This window comes from Cyprinus carpio, chromosome B12, assembly GCF_018340385.1.
Source record: "Cyprinus carpio isolate SPL01 chromosome B12, ASM1834038v1, whole genome shotgun sequence".
Classification (NCBI taxonomy): domain Eukaryota; kingdom Metazoa; phylum Chordata; class Actinopteri; order Cypriniformes; family Cyprinidae; genus Cyprinus; species Cyprinus carpio.
In genome coordinates this window covers 18,615,931-18,641,358 of record NC_056608.1, presented here as the reverse complement: position 1 = coordinate 18,641,358, position 25,428 = coordinate 18,615,931, and the positions used below count along the sequence as shown (strand labels likewise).

The window sequence follows — 25,428 nt, the reverse complement described above, 5'->3', positions numbered from 1 at the left end:
ATGCTTATTATTTATTTAAATATTATTTAATAAATTATTGTACTATGATTTAAACTATATAAGGGTGCAAGTGAGAATACAAATACGTGAAATGTATGCTAAAATTACTCATGTTATATATTACATAATATTTCATTATATCTACTTATGCATGTATTTGTTCTTACAGTGTAGCTGTCAGATCATTGCATTCGCTGCATCTGCAGCTAATATAATACTGAAGTAATATAAAGCTAAAATAATGAAGATTTTAGGAAACTGAATGCTACAACAACAACAAAAAAAGCATTCCTAAAAACAATTAGAATGTGTTCTAGAGGAAATGTAACATAACGGGCATTGTTTAATATTTTATTTGATTTAAAAAAAAAAAAAATCAGTTCTAGGGATAAAAAAAAATAAAAATTCTGACACTGGTTTGTATGTACAGATGATGGCTACAGTTAAGTTCGAATATAAATAGGGAAGGTGCAGTGTACAAGAGACAATGTGCTATTTTTAACACTGATAAAAACGTATAAAAAGATAAGAGACCAGCAAACGCACAATTATACCTCGTCAACGCTGTTTATAACCTGCCAAGTTGTTTACACTTGTACATTGTCACGCCGCATGCAAGGTAACGTTATGTGTTTAGATAAAGTTTTGACATTCAAAATGCAGTGAAAACATGGCGGCGCCCATGACATGGACAAGACTTGTGTTCTCTGGGTATACTCCTGCTTTCTGCTGGGGTTTAACGAGGATAACATATCGCTTTCTCAGGACACATGAGCGGAGGAGAGGGTAAATGACAGCGGTCTTTTGTATAACACAAAAACAGTCGATAGATATCGCGTAATATTAAAGTCAAGCGTGTTTGGCTAATGCTAGCTTGTGGTTGAGTAAAGGACAGATCTTAAATTCATTTGTGGAGTTAGAATTGTCAGAGTGAGCTTGAGAATATGAGCCGTAAACATTAGACCAATAAAGATGGTTGCTGCTTTCGCTCTTACTTATTTCCAGTAAACACCATTATGTCTTCTTTCTTAAAGATATAGTTCACCCCAAAAAATGTTTCGAATGTAAATGGTGGCTTCTTAATATATTCTTTTGGGTTCCACAGGAAAATTTAAGTCCTGCAAGTTTGAAACCGTATAAGGGTGATTAAATATAATATTGATATTGAAATAACCTTCGTTTTTGGGTTATCTAACCCTTTAATGAGCTGTTAAACTGCACACTGGTTATAGTAAATCAACTAAATAAACCGAGACTGACGGCAGATGATCAGATATGGTTTGTCAGCACCTCCTTTTATTAAAATAATGCTATTTTATTCAGGCATGTATGATCTGACAGCTCAGCTGTACACCAAATTCTTGGACATTTGTTCATGTTAACCATCAGATAACCACCATTTAATTTTTTCTTATGTAAAAATGTGGCCCAAGTTGGCCTTTAGTTGATCAGATGTTCTTTTCCAACTGCTGTTATCAGATGTGCATTCAAGAAGACTTTAAAGCACTGGTTTACAAAGCAGCCATTCACTGCTTGCATTCTTCTGAAAAGGTGGCTTTAATCAAATCAGTTTTCAGTCTGATATAAGTGGAGGCCTTTTCCTGAATTTTCTTAACTTGTTTGGCCAGATGTGATATCTATAAAGGGCTTTGAAACATGGGTCTTGTTTTGATACATCTGAGAGACTCTCTAGATAACTTGTATAGATTTGTAAATTCACCCACGACTGACCTTCGCATTGTTTTATGCTCACTCTCCGCAGGGTCATGGCACTCTCAGAGGCCCCTCTTTTCATTTTGTTTTCTCAGGAGTTATGTGAGATCTACTGTAGTGTGCGGTGAGACTCTGGGTTCTGTGAAGAAAAGCACCGTCTGGGTTGTAGAGAACTCGACGTGACCTTGGTGTTTGGCAGTAGATCTGAGTGAAGGGTTGCAGTTTGAGACTTCATGCTGTGTCATACAGACCATATTACTGCCTTTGTCTTCTGAACACTGTTGCATTTGGATCTGGACTTAGGGCTCTGTTCTGAGTAGTTGGAAATCAAGTTTTGAGAAAAAGAGAGTTGGTAATATATATATATATATTTTTTTTTTTCAGAATCAACTAGAAAATGTACTGGTTTATATTGCACAGTCAAATCAGCTCTGTAACATTAGTTTTTGGTGTAAATACATGTGCTAATGAAATGCTGAAGTATTAATTTGTTAATTATTCTTACCGTTTCATGCACTGTTCTGAAAACCAGGAAGCAACAATAAAGATTTTGTTCTCAGATTTCAGATCAGATTTTCACAAATATAATTACCATTATAACGTGTTAAAAAAATGTATGTGTTCTAAGTGTTTTTTATTTATTTATTTTTTTGTCTAAATAACAAAGCAAAAAAGCACTAAGATAAAGAATTTTGTTTTTAATTAGCAAAAATAGCTGAAAATACTCTACTGTTCAGCCGTTTAGGGTCAGTAAGATTTTTCTTTAAAGTTATACTTACATTCTGCAAAGTGACAAAGTTATAGTGTTAAAAATACCTGTCAATTTCAAATAAAATGCGGTTGTTCTGATCATTCTATTTATCAAAAAATCCTGAAAAATCTTGAATCTTACAAAATCTTACATTTTTAATAGTAAGAGAGATTTCTTGAAGGATTTCTGAAGGATCATGTGACACTGAAGACTGGAATAATGACTGCTGAAAATTCAGCTTTGTCATCACTAGAATAATTTGCTTTTTAAAAACATTTTTAAATAGAAAACAATCATTTTAATTTATAATAATATTTAACAATATTACTGCTTTTATGGTATTTTTGATTAAATAAATGCAGCCTTGCACAAAAAAAAATCTAACTGACCCCAAACCTTTTGACAGTAGTGTATATTATGTTTATTATGTTGTTTGAGAGCCAGTAGGAAACAAATATGAAGCATCAGTTCAGTATTACTGTTCAGCCACCAGATTTGACAATATTTACTAATGCCATAAAACGGAAACACTACAGTGCTTTGTGTGTACAGTGGAAGAGGTTTGCCAGTCTTGGATTCTGATTAAAGGTTTTAATTCTCTTTCACTTCCTGTCATCCTGTAGGTCCGCTGTGCTGCTCTTGGCCCCTCTCCTGGCAGAAGCAGACTCTGCCCCCCTGGCCTCCTCCTATAGACCTCAAGGCTTCACTGGTGCCGAGGGCCTCCACTCTCGGTTCCACTGGATGGCTGATCATGTACCTGCTTTCAGGGTCCCTGGGGGCTGCATACGCATCCTTCACTCACCTGATGAGTTTTATCAGGCTATGAAGGTATGCGAGTGTGTGTTTGTGTGTGCATTTACTGGGTGAAAGCCAAGTAATTGCACCTTCAGAGAACTGAATTGCCAGTAAATATGACTATAAGGTTGTAAAAAAGAAATCTCTGATGTCTTATTACTAACAGATGTTATCTCACTCTAGTTAGTGCCTTTCTATTTATAGTCATATTTATGCTGTGTCATTATATAAAAAAAAAATTGTTGGTTGATACTTACGAGAAGAGAATGTTTTGTTTAATAAAACAGGTGGATCTGTGCCAAATGTCCATTCTAAACATCATCATTCATCTATTGTTATTAGTTTTATGATTTTTAACATTAAAAGTAAAATTCTACATTTTTTTCTGTGGTTAGATATTTAATAGGTTTATTGTAACATTATAAAAAATGTTAAGCTTAATATTTGTCTCTTCTTTTTATTCAAAGTAGTTTAATCTTGACATGAAAACAGCTTTAAATTTTCATATGGCTCTAAAAAAATAATGCAAGAATAACAATGGAATTTTGGTCAAATCCTTTTTTTTTTTTCATTTCGGAAGATTGTCTAGCTGTGTTTATGTAGAAAATAGTTTTATTGTCTTGAATCACTTTTTTATCAGTTTGTTTTGTCATAATATAGCTTGGAAAAAAAGCTTTACTCATTCAGTTAAAGAACTCATTCTGTTCTTTCTGTTTGCCGGCTCGTATCAAGACAGCCAAGAGTCGTGTGGTGATGGCATCACTGTATCTGGGCACAGGACCACTAGAGCAAGACCTCGTATGTAACCTGTCTGCACACGTTAACTGTCACTGACCAGTAAATAAAACATAACCCAAGAAGAAAAGGCTGTTTTTGTGCAGTTGACTGTGGCCTGATTAAGAATTTTACATAAGAGGAAGCTGCTCAGGGAAGTTTAACATATCTCATCTTCTATTTTTTTCCGATGTAAGATTAAGAATAAACAGTAGCTCATGTCACAATCAAAGTCAGATATGCAAGCATATTCTGAAAAATGACCTCAGCAGAATTTAATTTTATCAACAGAATTTGATCGGGTGGTGTTGCTAAATCTCTATCTAAAAGTTGAATTTAATCACCATCTCAGCGTACGCTAAAATGCATTTCCTGGTTCAAATCAACATGCAAAACCAGCCAGACAAGCCATAAGGTTCCTGCAGCAGAAACAGAATCAAATTTTTTTTTTTTTTAAATGGTACAGAAACTTAGTTAACCCTAGTAAACGGTATTCAGTGACTTTCTCATTTCTTTTGGGTGGATTGTATGGAAGAGGCATTAGAGCGCTCACAGGAAGATCATGCACCTGATCTCAAAGTGTCTTTTCTGCTGGATTATACCCGAGGCTCGAGAGGTCTGTTTTATTCTCTTTTTTTTTTTTACTAATTTCAAACACACATGATCAGGCTTTGTTTGGACCCCCAGCACTTGGGATGTCCAACCCAAATCCTTGGAGTTGTTGTAGTTTGAACTGCGAAAACATAGGATTGTGATCTAATACACAGAGATCTAAATCACAATGATAAGTGTTTTTCACTAATTCATAAATTTATGGTCACATTGAAAAGAATGACATAAAAGTGATCAATTTCAGGCACACCATTTACGTGTTTGCGTAAAATACAGTGATGCATCTCATGAATTATGAAGTCATTGCTGCATGTATCAGATGAATCTGATTTCATTAATTAAATGACAGTGTTGACAATCAGTCCCAAAAATCTGATTTCAAAACCAGATTAGATTGTGTGCTGTGTGAACAAGGCCTCACATTATCACTTATTCTTAAACCTCCCTCTGTATTATTCTTTTACTTCCTTTTGAACTGCATTTTGCACAGTCATAGCTTGATCTTTTTGATCACTTTCCTATGAACCATTAGAAGGAAATAATGCCTGCAGGAAATCCCCTGCCAGTGTTTGTTTCCCTTTGAGAACACTGACTAACATATGTACGCCATGTCTATTGATATAACTGCATGGGTGTAATTTTGGAGGATTTCCAGTTTTAGTAATTGTAGGTTGGAGTTCAGACCTCCTCTCTGTTCCCCCCACCCCTGCCTTTTCTTTTACCTTGCAAAATACTTGACAGGAACTGTTAGTCATTCCATTGACTGCTTTCAGTGTGCTGTACAACTTTCCCAATGATGATGTAAAAATTCATAATCTAATATTTAATGGTAACTGAAGCATCATATTGCAGCATAGAGCTTCATTTTAGTGGTTTAGGTTCTGCTTGATCTCCTGAAAACGACTCTCATTATGAGAAGGTGTTCACAAAGAGAGAGATGTTTTTTTTTTTTTTCTGTTGACTTCTAGCGTGAACAACTGTAACTGTTGGCAGTGCTCACAATATTATCATCTATGGAAATGAGCAGTGACGTGATGTGACACCTACCAGTATGAGTGCACCAAGGGGTCAAGATTTGGTTAGTTAGCAGTGTCCCATTCCCAAAGCATCTTTCTCCTTTACAATAGCTGTGTAGCTGTGTACAATTTTTAAATGTCTTTTATGCTTTAATTTTTTTTTTCATTGTAATATATTTTAAAATGTAATTTATTCCTGTGACGGCAAAGCTAAATGTTCATCAGCCATTACTCCAGTCTTCAGTGTCACATGATCCTTCAGAAATCATTCTAATATACTGATTCTCCTCAAAATAAACATTTCTTAAAACATTAAACATTTAAAAAATTAATACAAATTAAAAAAGAAGATGAGTCCATGATGATTTTTTAGGATTCTTTGATTAATAGAAAATTAAAAATAATCTATAATTTATCATTACATAAGTTTTGAGTGTCCAAATAGTAAAAAGGTGAAAAGGACCATTTTTACATCTGCTGTCTTTGGTATCAAAGCTATATAGTTTGCTATAGTTGCTAGTGAAGGAATTGGAACGTTTTTTTTTTTTTTTTTTACTTTTATTTGTTCCCAAAGAGCAATTTGTTTTACAGCTTTACTTCAATAGAGAAAATACGAAATTAAACCTTGCTATAATACAATACAATACAATATAATATAATATAATTGTCACGACCGCAACCTCCATCAACTTTTAGTGTGAATTCCCCTTTAACTCTTAATTAAGTGTATGCACTGATTCATTGCTTCTCATTTCCTCCTTTGTTGTGTTTGAATCTAAAGGTAAGCACAATTCCCGCACAATGTTAATGTCACTGCTCCAGCGTTTTCCCGAGCAGATGAGAGTATCCCTGTACCACACACCTGACCTGCGGGGGCTGCTGCGTCTTCTGGTTCCCGAACGCTTCAATGAAACCATCGGGGTGCAGCACATCAAGGCATACATTTTTGACAACAGTCTCATCATTAGTGGGTGTGTATGCATGCATATGTCACAGCAAAAGCAGATACAACACATATTCACAAACATATGTTATGGCTGTGTAACTAAAATATGCTTGCAATGTGAATACCATCAATTCTCTCAAAATATTCCCATAGCTGTTGCTCTTCATGGTTCTAGGTTTGTTTTTAGACCATATAGAGCTCATGCAAACAACCTCTGCTCAGTGGAGGAGGTGAATATTTGTTCCCCCACTCTTGAGTGTGATATGATGATATCTCATACAGGGCCAATCTGAGCGACTCCTACTTCACCAATCGTCAGGATCGCTATGTACTTCTGGAGGACTGCGGTGAGGTGGCTGATTTCTTTGCTGAACTCGTGGGAGCCGTGGGCGATGTGTCACTGCAGCTGCAGCCTGACAACAGTGTGCACATGATGGAGGGAATGGTGCATCCCTACAAAGGTAAGTGGAGGGATCTGTTTAAACAGATGCCACTTCCTTAAATATAAAATGTCATATAAAACAATGAGAGGGGATTTTAAGAATTCCTCATAGCATTCATTTATATATGCTTTCTAAAGCTTCTGAAATGAGGAATTAAAGTTAGAAACCACATTATGTGAGGAAAAAGCCCAAACACGTTCATAAAATGCTAAACACAACTTCCCTAGCTTGGAGGCTGATTGTGAGTGATAGATTGTGGAGGATACAGCTAACTACTATAATCTGGCCTACTTTAGTGAAACTTTATAGCATTGTTCCACCACTACAATCCAAGAACCTGATTTGGCTTTAAAATCCGTGCACTCAAATACAATGTATAAAAATGTATCGCTTAAAATTTTATATATATATATATATATATATATATATATATATATATATATATATATATATATATATATATATATATATATATACACACACACACAGAGTTATGGCTGGAAATATCGGCACCCTTGGTAAATATGACCAAAGAAGGCTGTGAAAATGAATCTGCATTGTTAATCCTTTTGATCTTTTATTTAAAAAAAATTCACAAAAATCTAACCTTTCATTGGATATTAAGAATTTCAAATGGGGGGAAATATCATTATGAAATAAATGTTTTTCTCTAATAAACATTGGCCACAATTAACGGCACCCTTTTATTCAATACTTTTTGAAACCTCCATTTGCCAGTTTAACAGCTTTAAATTTTCTCCTATAATTCCTGATGAGGTTAGAGAACACCTGACAAGAGATCAGAGACCGTTCCTTCATCCAGAATCTCTCCAGATCCTTCAGATTCCCAGCTCCATGTTGGTGCTTCTTCTCTTCAGTTCACCACACTCATTTTCTACAGGGTTCAGGTCAGAGGACTGGAATGGCCATAGCAGAAGCTTGGTTTTGTGCTCACTGACCCATTTTTGTGTTGTTGTTGTTTGAGGTTTGTGTTTGGATTATTGTACGGTTGGAAGATCCAAACATGGCCCATTATAAGAGTCAGTCACTTAGTGATTTTTTTTTATCTGTTGGTATTTGATAGAATCCATGATGCCATGTGTCTAAACAAGAAACCAGCAGAAATATAGGCCCACAACATCAAAAATACAGCAGTATATTTCATTGTACACATGGGGTACTTTTTATCCCTGTGTTCACCAAACCCATCGTAAATGTTTGATGCTAAAAAGATCATTTTTTAGTTTCATCTGACCAAAGAAGCCAGTCCCATTTGAAATTCCAGTCATGTCTGATAACTGAATATGCTGTAGTTTGTTTTTGGATGAGCTAGGAGAATTTTTCTTGAAATCCTTCCAAACAACATGTGGTGATGTAGGTGCTGTTTGACAATTTTTTTTTTTTTTTTAAGGTTTTTGACCCCCAGACTCAACTTTTTTCTGCAATTCTCCAGCTGTGGTCTTGGGAGAGTCTTTAGCCACTCAAACTCTCCTTCTCACTGTGCATTAGGATGATATAGAGACACGTCGTCTTCCACACAGATTTATAACATTTCCTGTTGAATGGAAATTCTTAATTATTGCCATGATGGTAGAAATAGGAATTTTCACTGCTCTAGCTCTTTTCTTAAAGGCACTTCACTAATTTGTGAAGCTCAGTTATCTTTTTCTGCACATTAGAAATATATTCTTTGGTTTTTCTCATTGAGATGATTAAGGGGATTTGGGCTTTGTTTTCCCTCATATTTATATTTCTGTGAAACAGGAAGCCTTAGATGAATAATTTAATGTTCATAATCACCCTGGAGTGTTCAAAATTGTGAATATGAATGGGAATATACTTCTGAGATATTTTACTCATAAGAATTTCTAGTGGTGCCAATAATTTTGTCCAACGTGTATTTGAGAAAAACATTCATTTCATAATGATATTTTCCCCCATTTTAAATTCTTATTATCCACTGAAAGGTTAGATTTTTGTGATTTTTTTTTTTTTTTAAATAAAAGATCAAAAGGATTAACAATGCAGATTAATTTTCACAGCCTTCTTTGATCATATTTAACAAGGGTGCCGATATTTTTGGCCATGACTGTGTGTGTGTGTTTATATATATAATTTTCTATTGAATAAGACAGACATTTTTGAGCAAATCTTTACTCATCTTGTCATCTTGTATATTCAATATTTATTACAAAAAAAAGGTAAAAAAAAAAAAAAAAAAAACTATTAAATAATAAATATATCAATTTTTAAAAAGTTTTCAAATTGAATGCCATGGCCATGCTAACTGAAGATGTAAAAGTTTTTTTAAATAATGAAGGAATATTCATTAATCATGCAAGGCAGCTCAGTGCTGCGCTTTCACGTGTAACGGCTCAAAAAAAAAACATTCATCACACTAAAATAAAGTCAGCCTAATTTAATCATGCAAGGCGGCTCAGTGCTGCGCTTTCACGTGTACCGGTTGGTTAAAATGGACTGTGTGGAATGAATATCTATTATTTATTCAAAGCATCCTTGTTTAGATGCTGCTAGACTGTCTAAGTGCAAGTGACCAAACAACTTCATAAGCTTTTTTTGGCAGTAAAAGTATGCCTGATAAGAGAAATGAGTGACACTTGTGGTTTCCACCCACTCTGACTGACATGAATCAGAGGTAATGATGGTAAGTCACTCATTTCCTTGTAACACCAGCATTGTGGTAACACATTGGGTAACAGGAAGCTCGGAAACCTGCTTTGCTAGCCTCAGGTCTCTGAGATGCTGAGCTTCAGCCATGACTCGGTGTGTCTTACAGTCTCCAGGCTCAGCAAGTGAATGAGTGATTATGCTCATTCAGCTTCGTTCCATATCCGTAACCCAGCGCCGTTCGATGACATAATCGTGGTGGAGTGGAGCCACAGTTTGTCACAGATCCCAGAAATAGTGCAATGATGTCACCTTGCTGGTGGTAAGTGATCTGTGCTGAGAGGGTAGGAAAGGAGAGATGCAGGAGGATGATAGGTTCGGGAAGGAGCTATTTGGACCTTGATACAGTCTGTCAAGACAATGAGGTCGACGGGAAATGATGGAGTGATAGCCAACAGCGAGAATAGTGATGTATGACGGTAAAAGGAGGACAATATCAGACTAAAAAGCACATGCACTCGAGTCAGGGTGACATTTCTTTATGCAGCTTGTCTGCGAATGTATATGTTCGGAGAAAAAGCCTCATCTTCCAGTAAGAGTTACTAGAACGCTAGTCCATTGAGAAGCTTATCCGCTGAGTCGGCAGTTCGGTCCTGCCCCTGTATCTCCAGTAATTGGATCCCGCAGTCTGTCGGTAAGAGCCACTGAACTCCGTGGCCCTGTTAACTGGATGTGTTTGGACCTCTGAGGCCTGGAGGCTTGGGGTGGCTGGCTTTGCGTCTGTGGGGAAAGCCCCTGTATCCTGCTTTAAAGGGCCGTTTATTTGTTCTCCGTCGTCCACATATATTTGCAGAGGCTTTCACTTTTTCTTGTTCTCTGAATTTAACAAACCAAATATTCCGAGCGGCCCTTGCTGCACATTTTCTGTGTTAACCAAATAAGCTCAGACACCATGAAGCAGCAGGCTTCTGTCATACATTACCAACATGCAGCGTTCTGCCCTGAAGCTAATTCATTATTTACAGATTATCTCTCTTGCTATGACTCACCGTGGCACATTATGTCTAGCAGAGGCGCCAGGGTTTGACAGAGCGCCTTTCCAGACAGTCAGCAGTTATTGACCCGTGTCTCTGAGGTTTTGATCATGCATTTGCAGGATCTCGCATGAGCAAATACCTGATAGAATGGATTGGATTGGAGGAGGAATGGATTGCGTGTCGTTTCGCTTGCATACCTGTTCAAATAAGTGTAAACAACCTGTTAAGATCAGTTACTTAGAATCGTTCTGTTTATCATTACTATCAGGCATTTTAACTGGATTGACACAAAGCACCTTTTCAAAACCTAATGAGTTATGCTGCTATGCTAACTGAAATAGAACCTCTTAAAGGAATAGTTCACTCAAAAATTCTAATCATTTACTCACCCTCATGTCATTCCAATCCTGTATAAATTTCTTATGTTGAACACAAAAGAAGATATTTCGAAGAACCAAACTGTTGCTGGTCCCCACTGACTTCCATAGTAGGGAAAGAAATACTATGGAAGTACATGGTGACCAACAACTGTTTGATTACCAGCATTCTTCAAAATATCTTAAGCTGGTTTGTTAGGATAGGACAATATTTGGCTTAGATACAACTAGTTGAAAATCTGTAGAGTGCAAAAAAATTTAAATATTGAGAAGATCACCTTTAAAGTTGTCCAGATGAAGTTCTTAGCAATGCATATTACTAATCAAAAATTTATATATTTACGGTAGGAAATTTACAAAATATCATCATCAAACATGATCTTTACTTTATATCCTAATGATTTTTGGCATAAAAAAAATAATTTTGACCCATGGCATGTATTGTTGGCTGTTGTTACAAATATACCTGTGCTACTTATGACTGGTTTTGTGGTCCAGGGTCACATTTATAATGTCACAAAAATGTATATTTTAAATAATGTTTTGAATCTTCTGGTCATCAAACAAAAAATCCTGAAAAAATGTATCACATTTTCCACAATAATTTTAAACAGCTCGACTGTTTTTAATATTGATAATAATAATAAACTTGACATATTAAAATAATTTCTGAAGGATCGTGTGACAGTGAGGTCTGGAGTAATGACTGTTGATAATTCAGCATTAGCATCATTGGAATAAATTACATCCTAAAATATATTGTAATAGAAATGTTTATTTTTACTGTTTTTACTGTATTTTTGATCAAATAAATGCAGCCTTGGTGAGCATAAAAAAAAACATTAAAATCTTACCTACCCCAAACTACAATAAGCTAAAATATGTTCTGTAGTACACAGAAATGTCAGATATAATAGTCTTATTTAACTTTATCAATCTATTTCTATCTGTATTTGTTATTAGTGAAGGAAATATAGTTATAATCATCATTTAGCTTTTAATGCTGCTTTGTATGCTTTTTGTCACTGATCTCAACACATCATTATAGGGTCATCTTCTCCACAGAAGACATGAGTGATTGCCAAAAACCTAGTTTTTGGAACAGCTGTGCTTGAAATGCTGCCTATGTTGGCAGCTGACTAGTTTTTGGAACACAGTCTAAATGTATCTAATATTTAAGTGTTTCAAGTGTTGAGTGTTCTCAAATGTGCTCTTTCTGTGGTCTAACAGGTAACAGAGCAGACTTTTCTGCATCGGCACAGAGACGGATCCAGGAAGTGGTGAACACCGCCCGTGTCCGGCAGAGCATGCTGGAGGCAGAATGCTCGGAGATCCCAGACTCGGATGGAACGGTGCCAAATGACACCTGGATCTTTCCACTTGTGCAAATGAAGCCCCTTGGCATTCATCTGGATGAACAAGTAACCAAACGACTGCTCACAGAGGCAGGTGGAGACTCAGTTGTCTATCTGACATCGGGTTACTTCAACCTGACGCACACGTACATGCAGCTGGTGCTGGGTGCAGCAGCAGACTACCGTATCCTCATGGCCTCTCCAGAGGTTAATGGTTTTTTTGGAGCCAAAGGAGTAGCAGGAGCAATTCCTGAGGCCTACGTTCACCTCGCACGACAGTTCTACAATAAGGTATGCATTTTTTTCTACAGTTTAGCACAGGGCTGGGCAATATGATGTGTATATACCTGTGTTGACAGAGATGAACACTTAAGTGTAGAGAACTCTGTTATTTATAAAAGGGGCAATTTAGTTTTGTCAAGTCATGCCACCCACGTCTAGTATAGACATAATGTAACTATAGGTTGTTTTATGGTTGCCAGGCACCATTACAAATTTCCACGTTAACATATAATTCAACTGATTTGTGAGCTTACTGTTGCATATAGTATTGGCTATTTTATAACCACCAAAAATATTTATAATGCATTCCAATTTTACATCTTTTGTTTTTATTGTTTTTGTACTCGTGCCAAACTTCTCATTCATTTTTGTTTAAAATTAATAATCTTTTGATTTGTGTCCAAAAAGTATTTAATTCTAGATGATCAATTTAAGAATATTGCAGTAAATTGTGATATACAGTAGAATTCAAAAGTTTGCAATTTGGGTTTATAATGTTTTTGAAAGCTGCCTTCATTTGGTCAAAAATACAGTATAAACAATAATATAGGTTTTTTTTGTTAGCTATCATTTAAAATGTAATTTATTCCTGCAACCATTATTAAAGTCTTCAGTGTCACCTTCACCTTTCAACATACACATGGTTTATTTTATCTCATCTAGTTTACGGATTTATTATCACAAACACACCCTCTGCATAATTAAATCTAGTAAAACTCAAAAGCTAAAACACTGGCAATGTCATTCTATTAAAACAACAACAATAAAAAGACTTTGTATTGTGGCACAGAGGTTGCATAAGTGCATTTATTCGGCAACCTCAATCACAAATAGCATACCTGAGATCCATGTTTGGATTTATTACGATTAGTCACTGTGGGGCTTTGATGGCAGATTTAGTTGCAGCAAACAGTGCAAACAACCATTTTGAAGGAACACACACACTGTTTTACACTTTTGTTTGAGAAGAATTTCTCAGTGTAGATCAGGTGTGTCCAAACTCAGTCTTGGAGGGCCAGGATTTTTTGCCCCGGTTTTTTTTCTTTTTTTTTAACCAACCGGGCAACTATTCACACGCACGCTTTCTTACACTATGGAAAAAGTGCTGAAAGAACTAAAAACAACAAACATGTAGGTTGGAGTGTATTAATCTACACCGGGGTGTCCAAACTCAGTCCTGGAGGGCCGGTGTCCTGCAGAGTTTAGCTCCAACCCTAATTCCATAGTGTAAGAAAGAATAGTTGCCCAGTTGGTAAAAAAAAAAAAAAAACCGGGCAAAAAATTTCCTTTTAAGAGTGAAGCGCTTATAGAGGGATTTCAACTCTTGACATCTGGCAACCCCAAGTATGAAAACTTTTTTTTATTTGTTATAGAGAAATTGTGGATAAAGAGTTTTATTAGTGTTTTAGTTAGTGATTAATGTCAATGTTGTCTCTACTTGGAAAAAACGAAATTTCTTTAACAAAATTAACACTATTTTGCAGTTTATAATTGTTTCTTGTTCTGTGGATGGTGCTGCAGCTACAAATGCACTGAATTAGCAGGGTTTGAGTTCTGCTGTTTTATAACTATCAGAATATATATATATTTTAATGTTTGTTCTTGTATTCTTGGTTTTTCTTAAACTGAAGCACTCATCATTGTGTTCGTTTCAGGTGTGTCAGCTGGGACAGCAGAGTCGTGTCCTCTTGCATGAATACCATCGCCCAGATTGGACATTTCATGCTAAAGGTACGTGTTTATCTTCTGCACTTTTTTTTTTTTTTTTTTTGAAGCACTGAAGTGGATCAGCCCATTCCCAAAAATTGGGTGTAACAGGAAAGCTCATAATTTAATGCGCAGAGCAGGATTCCCAGCACCTCTGATTGAATAGCCTCAGAGCTCTTCCTGGACAGCTTCAGGACACAGAGGCTGCCAGACACATGTGATGTTTTCCCTGTAAACCAGAGGTATGCTTTGGCCACGTTTTCTGGCTGTTGTTGAATGTTAAGCTATTTCAGCTTTACTGTTTCAGTATGTTGTTTAAGACAAATCAAATGCACCACTGAGCCAAAAGCAACTCGATCGCCACTGTGTTATTTCTCAACCTGCTGTCTGTGTTTGTAACTGTGAGTGATTTTTAGTTTGCTTTAAAAATGCATGAATTCATAATAAATTTGATTTGGTTGTTCATATGGCTTTAACTGAGTATCCTCATACACTTTAATAAAAGCCCCTGACCTGAAAGGACAGAAAAAAATAGTGACGTCTGGAGAAAAATAGAGGCTGGACAAACCTGAGCAGCGTCAGTGGAATTCAATTTCAGGCTCCTGTTGAGAAGTCTGGCTTATTAGATAAAGCCTTGTCATGCCGTCATTTCTTGTAAACAGTGGAGCTGAAGTGGGAACAGACAGGGTGCAGAGGTCCCCGCAGCTGAGCTACAGAGAGAATCAATGAACATTAGCTTGCCATTCTGACGCTGGCCTTCAACCTACACGAGACCCACGTGGCTCGTCAGGAAAGAGACAGTGAGATGGACTCAGTTAAGACTTCTGCACAATGTGTCATGCCATAACTATACCTTTGTCACCAAAAAGCATGTTTTCCTTTGGCAGCCATTCAAATTTGGCAGCAAGTAGGTTGTTTACTTCAAGTGGAGTAACATGCCAAAACCATTGAGATAAATGTTCAAGTTCACAGCTCAAAGAACTTTTTTATTTTGTTGATTATTTATCATTTTGTTAGGAAATTCATGTGTTTAAAAAAAAGGTTATTAGTATATAATACACAATCAGATATATCAACACATGTATAACAAAAAAATTATCAAGTAAATTAAGTAAAAATCTAATTTAGCGTTCTTAAAGTGCTTGTGCACAGGAAATGCTAATGAATAATATTTTGGAAAAAAGTGGTTCCACAAATGCCGGAAGGCAGAAGAACATCGATTCCAAGTCAATTTGTGCAAAACTAGTTTGGACCAATTGCACTTCCTTTCAAAAGAATGCTTTTGGAAAAAGTCTTATGCTCAAGCATTATGCATTTTATTTGACTGAATTAAAAATATAAATTTTATGAAAAATTATTACAATTTAAAAAGAACTATTTTGTACTTTTATTCCTGTGATGGTAAAGCTGAATTTCTGCAGTCATTTTTCCCGTCATCAGTGTCACATGATCCTTCAGGAATCATTCTACAATAATAATTGATGTCACTGTTGAAAGCAGTTGTTCTGCTTAATATTTCTTGGAAGCCATAATTAATTTTTTTCAGGATTTTTTGATCAAATGAAAGTTGAAAAGAATACCTTTTTTATATATATATATTTTTTTGTAAAAAGTATTGATTGATTTAATGCATCCTTTTCTAAATAAAAGTATAAATTTATTGAAGTAACAAATTCACCCTAAACTTTTGAACACTAGTTTATGATCAACAAAGTGGTCTATAATAGAATAACCCAGTGTTACGATGTGAATCAAAAAACAGTTCAAGGATTGTGTTTGTTTATTGGTTTGAAGTTGGATTTAATCTAATTAAGCATAAAGGCATTTATAATTATGTATAAAGGCTAATTCCTGGATTTGTGTTTATAAGGAAGTCCTCAGGAATGAATTTTAAATTATTCCCGTCAGGGAATACACGATGATGAGTGTTTCAGCACCTCAGGCCAGGGTGAGGGTGGTTATGTTTGGCAAGTGTTTGAAGTGGCAAGTAATTCCTGCTGCCTATTAATAGAACATATGTCTGGTTAGTGTACATAATTTGAATGACACTTTGTTTTTATTTTTTTTCCTCTAGTGTGTAGTCATGCATTGTTGACTGTGAAAATAAAATGTTTTCTGTTGTATAGACACCACACCTTTTAAACCCATGTGACCAGGAAACAGATACTGACACTATCAGCTGCTTTGAAGCATCTGCCACATCTGCATATTTGTCAGTGTGAAGGCACCAAGATTATTTTTAGAGTGGTTTGAGTCATAATAAACAACTGTCCAGTAATATGAAGCACTTATCATCATTACTGGTTGAAAAGTTACATTTCAGGGTATTTTTTCCACTCTTCGCAGGTCTGTGGTACTATGTGGGAGGAAGAGACAGCCCCTGCCTCACTCTCATTGGCTCCCCAAATTTCGGCTATCGCTCTGTGCACAGGGATCTGGAGGCTCAGATTGCCATAGTAACAGAGAATGAGGAACTCCAGATGCAACTGCAACAGGTTGGACTTCCTCTGCACCTCTGTTTCCTACAGTACCCCATAAATCTTGGGTTGTGATGCATTTTAGTAGTTGTTAGTACTAACTATGAAATGAATGGCTGGTCATTTGTAAGGGCTTACGGGAGCCCTTACAAATGAGTTCACCGAAAAAAGGAAAATTCTGTCATTAATTATTCACCCTCATAATATCTTAATAAATATCTTAATTTGTGTTCTGAAGATGAATACGGGTTTGGAACGACATGAGGGTGAGTAATTAATGACAGAATTTTCATTTTTGGGTGAACAATCACTTTAATGGGCATTATCATGTTATGATAATGGAATAATTCAGTATTAACAGATTTAAATCCTGTGAGAGTCCTTAACGCTGCAGCTTTTCTTTTACTAGAAAGCAAAGGGGGTCTGTTTATCTTTCTTATCTCAAACAGCATTACATATAAAGGATATACCATAAACATTAATCTTTACTGTTCATTCTGGGAACAGAGGCTGCAATAAAGTTTAACTGTCATCAGTTTTTATAGTTTGTGAAGTGAAAGGTTCCTGTAATCTTCACGGATCAGGTGATTAAAAGATCAGTTAAAATCAGTTCTGTAGTAAAAAGATGACACAACCCTTGAGATAGCAAGGTTTAAAAAAGATAGTTTAAGTGAAATCATGTTTTCTGTCTTATCCAGGAGCAGGAGATGTTGTACCAGAGTTCAACACAAGTGTCAAACTCTACGTTTAATCAGCCAGACCGCCGTGTAAAGCTGTGGGTCAAACTGGTAACGCCACTCATCAAGAACTTCTTCTAAAGTTCAGCAGGCCTGAGGTGATGGATCTCTCCCTGTCTGTGACAGGTTGGTTACTGACATACCTTTGAAGCATGTTTTAAACCTATCAGACGTGATTAGTTTTAGCGGTATTTCAGACATGAGCAATTCCTTCTGGAAAATACATCTTAAGATGGGAGCTGCTTTTTGGAATATAGAAGCCAGGCCAAACTGGTTATTATTGTGTCCAAGCTGGTTATTAGCTGGTCGACCTTGTTCCAAAAACCATCTTGACCACCTTAAAGTCAACATGAACCTTATTTGCCATCTTAATACTTGTTCTTGGTCTTATTGTTAATGATTCACCGATAGCTTTTATTCTAAAGAAAACATTTTCATCCTAATCTTTCATCAAATGTAATAACTGACACTTCCTGTGCCTTTTCCAGAGACGTCACTTAAGCTGAGAGGTCTAATGGACAATGTTAACCAACAACCCAACAAGCTATTTAGCAAAGAATGAATTTGCATTTTCATTCTGACCAAGTTTTCAAGTTTTCCGGGTCAGTGCGCACAAGTTGGTGGGCAATATGCTAATATTTCATGTTGACGTCAACATGAAACTGCTTAAAAACGACTCGTTTAATGATTTAATGAGTCGACTTTTTCTTTTGAGAGACAACTTTATACAAGGTGCACTTTCAGATTTAAAACTTTTCATTCTCTTAGAGCTGTTACACACTGCATGAAAAGTCCATTTCAAAAATCCATAATGGGGGCGCTTTAAAATAACATAATTGGACCTATGGGTTAATAACAGACTTCTATATCTTGTCGTATGATAATTAACACTAAGTATTGTTCATTGTTAGCTCATGTTAACTAATGATTGATATCAATGTTAATGTAGTTAACTTGGATTAACAAATGCAACTTTTTTTGTAAAATTTTAGTTTTAGCACTTAAACAGTCAATTTTTCACAATCCAATTAATTCCCAGTGGATAAAATCATGTCTCACCTATTTCGGTTTAGTTGATTGTCCTGTTTCATATGCTAATGTCACATTACTGAAATGAAATGGCTTACAAATGGTAATTCATGTTGAATTTAAGCTGCCGTGTGTAAGCCTCTACCATCTTAAGCCGGATTTTTCCAGCAGGGATGGTTCGGTGGTATTGGGTATTATGTGCATTTCATTATGTTGAAGCATAAACGAGGCATTCGCATGAAATGCTCAGAAGGTACTAGCCTAAAGCAAACAAAAACAGCATTCAGCATTTTATTCCGCTTCCAAACGAATGACTTGGCTCTCTTGCGCTCGGTATAGTCAGACTTTCCCCGAACATAGATATATAAAACCCCAGCTTGCCAGACAGCGGGTTCTGAAGAATTTACATTGTCACTCCAGTGGTTCCTTCAACCCAAATCCCCGTCACACAGCCCAGCGTAGAGCTAGCATGGTCAGACCACAGCATGAATCTGGCCATTCCAGTGCTGTCAGAACCAGACTTCAGCTGCACTGGCAGTGACCTCCGTGAGCCCTCCGTCGCTCACATCTGGAGTCTGTTACAGCTGCTCTTTCTGCGTGCTGCACGATTCCTTCCCTCGCCTCCATTTGATTACTAACATTCTCTGTCTCGCTTGCGAAATGTCAGGATTTAAGATTATGTTTAACTTTGAGCCAAAGCCATTGGTATTAACAAAATACGCTTTGTACGTTATGAAAATTCGAATTAAGCTGAAAGGTCTCTACCTCTTTTCCTTGCATTTAGCATGAGCAGTACACACAAAATCAGCTGAAAGCATAGCAGAGGTGGAATAGCTACCATCCCCAAATTTGTATGTGTTAAATATATATTTTGATCTTTTCATCTATTAATATGAGTGTACAGTGACCCAAAATGCTTAAAAATGTTTAAAAAAAAACAACAACAAAAAACGGTGTTAGTGTTTTCTCAGAAGTAGCTTGTTTTTCTTCCTTTTTTTGTAGCTGACTGGACTTACTAGACAGTAAGTGTAATGATAGCTATAATGTTGTAATAACCATTTTATGGGAATAGGGAAGTCCACAGCTATAATTATAACAATAACAAAGTAGTTGGTATTACTTTGAGGACAATTTTTAACCGCCAATCAGAATCCACCCCAATTTAAAAGAGCTTGAGCATTTAAAGCAGCAGATGACAAAACATTATCATCCACTGGTGTAGACATATAAAAGTGTGACATGAGTGTCCACTGTGGTATTATAGTATTCCTGGCCATGTTGAAATCCATTCTACAGAATTTTAGGGATAGTTTCCCAGAATCATTGCAGAACAGTCGAGGTGTCACTTACTGGGAAGAATTTCTCCACTATGTCTTTGTCAGTGAATCACATTTCTAAGGAAATGGCCTTAACAAAAATTCCAGTCACTGCTTGATTGAGTATATTGCATTTGGAAAGTTATCAAAATATAAAGGACGTTATGTAATAATACTATAAAGTTGCTCATTTTGACTTGCAGCAGGGTTGTCTGTAGTCAAGAAAAGTTTCATTTGACAATTATTTACTTTACTTAGTACTCCCTCTGCCCTCTAGTGAATAATCACATGCATTACATGTTTTTTTGCTGCTGACAAAGATGATACATGAATTTGTAATTTTTAATACACATATAATTGTGCATTTTATTGAAATTAATCACAAAAATAACTCTAAATCCGCATATAATTGTAATTAATCATAAAATTGTAGAAATCTAGGTAATATTTTCTGTGTGAAAGAAAAAAATAAAATACATTAATTAAGCAATGAGTGTGTGTGTGAAAGAAAATACATATATTTATTAAGGAAGGATTGAAAGAAAATACTTTTATTCAGTAAGGATGCATTAATTTCATCAGAAGTGCCGTGTGTGTGTGTGTGTGAAAGAAAATACTTTTATTCAGTAAGGATGCATTAATTTCATCAGAAGTGCCGGTAAAGACATATATAATGTAAAAAAAAAAATTATTTCAAAGTTATTTTTTACTTTTCTATTAATCAAAAAATTATGTTTCCAAGATTCATTAAGCAGCACAACTGCTTTCAACACTGATAATAGTACGAAATAAATAAACAAAAAAAATAAAAAGAATTACAAATAAAAAAAAACAAGACAAGACTAAAATAATATAATAAAAAAACAATCATAATTTAACTTTAATTACATTAATAAAATAAATGCAACCTTGAGGACCATAGGTGCATTTCAATTTTTTTTTTTTTTAATATTACCAACTCAAAACAGCTGAACTGTAGTGTATTTTGCAAAGTGTGTTATGTGTTGATAATAATAAAGTAGTAAGATCACCTGTTTTTCCTTTTATTTTTTTTTTAGATGAAAAGTGGGACTACACGTGTTTGATTTGTAAAAGAGGCATTTAAAAATATTGCTGGTTTGCTGGATGCAGATGGCTATGATGAAGATGACTGTCCCAGTGAGCTCCAGTGATGTTAGAAAGCACTCTGTGCTGTTTGATTCCGTAACATTCATTCTGCCTCACACAACCTCATTGTTAGAAGAGAATGCATGTAAATCCAGTATACAGTATTTCCTGCCAGTGTGATAGACAAATATTTGTAAGCAGTCTAGCAGATATGAACATTTGGCCATCAGTTTGATGTGCAGTGCATCTGACGTGTAAAGTTTTTTTTTCTGTAAACATTTTTTTTTTTCACTTTAATGAGATACTGTTCAAAAATGACCCTTACCATTTCTACTTGTACTTTTTTACTGCATTATTATTGGTTGAAATTACGTTGATCTCGCGCCTTGATTTAAGAAACCTTTATTACCTCAGCCATGTGTAAAATTTCCATATTTCACATCCACTGCGTGAAACCTATGGAAGCTTGTTTCTGCCACAATATTTTATTTTTTATTAAGGCTATTGCAAAATCTCACAATTCAGACTTTTTTTCTCAGTTCAAACAACTTGAATTTCCTGAAACGTCTGCATTGTAAGAAATAAATATAAGAACAGAAGTCAAAATTTTGATGCAAGAACCTTTTTATTCCATGGCAGAAACAAAATGAGTACTGAGCATATGACTTTCATCACTTATTTATAGGGACTTCTGTAGTATTAGTTTAACATCAATTTAAGCGCTGCTTTGCAGAAGTTAAAAACAATGTTGGTTTTGTAATAAAAACTTCAATACTACCCTTTTTCCGTAGAATGTTTTAATTTTGGTGCCAATGTGCATGGAGCAAGAGTGTTCGATTATTTATAAGGATTAACATATTGAGACCAGATGACTTTTTGTTGTTTTTCTTTTGTGACTTGCATTTAATTGGATTTAAATGTCACGAATAACAGCGTTTGGAAGAGAAGAAACTTTTGAGTGGAACTGTTTCCTGCTCTTTGAGATGAGATGAGACCTTAAAGCCACGTCCTCTAATGGACAAGCGGCCAAAAATGTACTATATAAAGACTTCTCTTTTTTTTTTTTTTTTTGGTCAATGTTTAAGTGGTTTTTAAGAATAAAAAAACTCAAAAACACACATTTTAGAGAGATATATTATATGAAAAACACATATGTGACACCTATATCTTTTCACAACAACCACAAAAAAAAATACACACACAAAAAAAAAAAAATCCTGGTTATTTTCAGTAAATGTCGATATACTGAGAAACTTTCAATTCATTAAGTAACCACTAATTAAAGGCACTGAAAAGTGGAAAAAAAAAATGTAGTTTGTCTTCTCTATAGGAAAAAAATAATTGTATTTGTAAAGCTCAATCATTTCAGATTTATTTTAAGCAGAAGATTACATAGCAGTGGTGAAATGAACTTAACGGGTCAAAACCTTTTTTTCACCCCATTACTTTTGCACAAAGTATATTTTGACAATAAAAAATAAAACAGCCTATACGTTTAAATATGTACAGCATTGATAAATTACTATTTAAGAGTTTTCTCTCAACTTACAGTGCATATAAAAGCAGAAAAAAATGTGTTTTGGGTGTGTTAATTCAACCAGTACATTTAAAGTGGTAAAATACAAAACAGTAAGAATAAACGCTTAAATCAGTAGTTTAATTTGACATTTTTTCCATAAATATGAACCAAACGTAATGAAATGTTTTTGGATTTCACAGTCTTTCAAGGCCACCTATGAGATCAGTGAATAATGTCCTGATATTTTAAATAAAACACTGTTTAAGCTAAATAAATCGCATCAAAAAAAAAAATAAAAAAAAAAATCATTTCATGAATCAGAATGCACCCAAGCACTCAACTTCTGTTTTTAGGGCAGTATAAAATGGAAAGACAAACTTTGTCAAAATGTGAAAAATGTCTAGCCAACAACACAAAAAAAACATAAATATGACAGCAGATCAGAAGCCAATAGAAAAACAAAGCTAGATAGTCTCAAACAAAACAAGGCCAAAACTCTCCCAGATATTTACAGTACATAGCAGTGTAAAAATAGGTGCACAATTAGCATTTAATATGTATCAAAGCACAGAGAGGAACGGTCATGTCTGCAGCAAGCTTACAAAAGCTCAATGAGATCCACATTCAGTCAGACCTGCTGATTTGAGATGATGATGATGTACGTGAGCACTCAATGTCCGTTCATGAGAATTAAACATACATAAATGTCAGACAACTTCTCAGAAAGCCAACTGCACGATAACCTTCAAAACTCCAGGTCATTCCTGAGATTAATATCGCTCCAATCCAGCGTTATGGCTTCCGTTTATCATTCGCCTCTTTTCCAGGTCCATGTACAAACATCTTTTTGCGGGTCTCCATGCAGCCCTACTGTCTCTTCAGAGATGAGGCTTTCTTCTTCCTGGCAGCAAGCATCTCGTAGAAAGGATCTCTGCTTATGGCAGCCCTGGAGAGAATGATAAAGGGAGAAAATAATTTTTTTTTGCTTTTTTTTTACTTACTTTCGGAATTATGATTTTTGGCATTTTTTTTTGGAAAATTTCCACTATTTACAAACTATTTTTGCTATTATATTATATCAATGTGAGTATTAATGTATTGTATTATATCAATATTATATCCACCTGTGGATCAGACAGAGGTGAGTATATTAAGGATGTCTGTATGAGTATTTGGTAGAGAATAACTGAATTACAAACTATTTTTGCTATTATATCAATGTGAGGAAAAAAAATGTTTATGGAAATTTTATAAAAAAAATAAAAAAAAAAATATCAAATTAAAATAAAAAAAAAAAATAAAACAATTATAAAAAAAAAAAACAGCAAATAAAAAAAAAAAAAAAAAAAAGTAATATTTAATTTTTCAATTAAAAATAACTCTTAGAAAAAGTCCATGCTCAATATTGATTGACTTTTCTTTTTTTTTATTATATCACACATGAATAATGAGAATTACTACCAAAATTCCAGTGTGATATTAATATTACTTATATATTGTGGAAGTATTTATTTATATTTTGAAAGAGCTTTTAATTATTATTTTCAGTTTTATTTCATTATTTTCATTTTGGTTTTATTATAAACTTACATCTTACATTTATATTTTATTTCAAATAACACAATATTAATAGATTTAATTTCAGTTTTAAGTTACGGTTTAGACTGTACATCTTCTGTATTTTATGTCTGACATTCACAATAAACAATATTAATAATCAATAGATTCAACTGCAGAATTTAAGAACTAAATGTGTTTTAAATCATAAAAAAACTATAAAAATACAACAATATATTACAAACATGCCACTACAGATTTTTAGTAAGCAAAAAAGCAGGGCTCTGTGAATTAGCTGTGATTCTGGGTTCAAGTCCAATCTGTCTCAAAATGCTTCTTGTGCGTATTAAAACTTGTGTCAGGGCCAGATGAGAGGAAGACTTACTTGATGCTCTTGATCCACTCCTCTTTCTCCTCTGTTGTTGGTGCTGAGATGCGGTAGAACGTGTGGTTTCCTTCCACAACCCGACCATCTGCTTCAGTCTTACAGGCTTTGATGACCTGATCCTTGTTGTCTGGGATGAAGAGTTCAAAGCAGTTCTGTGTAAAGAGAGCTACTTTAGAAGAAGCTTTTATCCCTTCAGTACATTAAATCACAAGCATATTTCACTGGAGCAAACTGAGGTTACCAGAACAATGACGGCAGTGTATGAGAGAGATTTTAGCAAACCCATAACCTCCACTCAAAGCTCAAAGTTAAACATTTTCAAACAAACATTTTCAAAGTCATCTAGTACATGGTTTGGACAACTACTTGACAAGCAAGGGGTTGCTAGGATGAAGAAAAAAAAAACAACTATTATTATTATTATTATACAACTTAAAAGAAAGACTAAGACTAAAACTAAAACGATAAAATAATGTAGAAAAGATATTATAAAAATTAAAAGCACAATGCCAATCAAACCACTGTTTGCATAATAAATAACTTACATAATATATAATAAATAACTTAAGTAATAATTAACTAATAATAACTAATAAAACAAAACATATAAAGAGATATATATATATATATATATATATATATATATATATATATATATATATATATATATATATAAACATTTTAATTAATTTAAAACAAGGATAAACAAGTTATTACAAAGTAATAAAATGAAAGAAAATATGACAATATTTAAAAATAATAATAAAGCAATAACACTAATCAAACACAATTGCTAAAAATATATATAAAAATAATACATAAATACAATTATCAATAATCATAAAACTTAAAAGGGAGGATA

At 34.7% G+C, this 25,428-nt stretch overlaps 2 protein-coding genes across 9 annotated transcripts in view; one reads left to right on the top strand and one right to left on the bottom strand.

Moving 5' to 3' along the window:
- The first annotated feature begins 631 nt into the window (after positions 1–631).
- LOC109046094 (CDP-diacylglycerol--glycerol-3-phosphate 3-phosphatidyltransferase, mitochondrial-like) lies at positions 632–21,879 on the top strand. 3 transcript variants are annotated; one of them, XR_006156143.1, is made up of 12 exons: positions 632–786; positions 3,088–3,291; positions 3,979–4,057; positions 4,553–4,649; positions 6,443–6,632; positions 6,890–7,068; positions 12,323–12,738; positions 14,385–14,460; positions 16,783–16,931; positions 17,612–17,776; positions 18,139–18,252; positions 21,054–21,879. XR_006156143.1 is itself a non-coding variant. In XM_042735860.1 (11 exons), exons 1-10 carry the CDS (start codon positions 671–673, stop codon positions 17,729–17,731), a joined length of 1,626 nt encoding a protein of 541 aa, XP_042591794.1. In that variant the 5' UTR covers positions 632–670; the 3' UTR covers positions 17,732–17,776; positions 21,054–21,879. The 3 variants fall into 3 exon arrangements, 2 of the variants coding, with proteins under 2 accessions (XP_042591794.1, XP_042591795.1); XM_042735860.1 differs by lacking the exon at positions 18,139–18,252; XM_042735861.1 differs by lacking the exon at positions 21,054–21,879 and having other exon boundaries at positions 18,139–20,293.
- Positions 21,880–22,452: 573 nt separating this feature from the next.
- Positions 22,453–25,428, bottom strand: part of LOC109046093 (cytohesin-1) — a 60,392-nt gene continuing 57,416 nt past the window's right edge. For all 6 annotated transcript variants that reach the window (XM_042735856.1, XM_042735858.1, XM_042735854.1 and 3 more), the window contains 2 exons: positions 24,564–24,718; positions 22,453–23,567 (listed from right to left, as the gene is read on the bottom strand). In XM_042735856.1, coding sequence (XP_042591790.1) covers positions 23,489–23,567; positions 24,564–24,718 — 234 coding nt within the window. In that variant the 3' untranslated portion in view covers positions 22,453–23,488. The remainder of the gene's footprint in view (positions 23,568–24,563; positions 24,719–25,428) is intronic.

What these genes read in the sequence shown, in the direction of transcription:
- LOC109046094 (XM_042735860.1), top strand. Translation starts at nt 671, where the DNA reads ATGGCGGCGCCCATGACATGGACAAGACTTGTGTTCTCTGGGTATACT. An exon ending in ACACATGAGCGGAGGAGAGG is followed by an intron (nt 787 to 3,087) that starts GTAAATGACAGC and finishes GTCATCCTGTAG; the next exon opens with GTCCGCTGTGCTGCTCTTGG. An exon ending in CACGACAGTTCTACAATAAG is followed by an intron (nt 12,739 to 14,384) that starts GTATGCATTTTT and finishes TGTTCGTTTCAG; the next exon opens with GTGTGTCAGCTGGGACAGCA.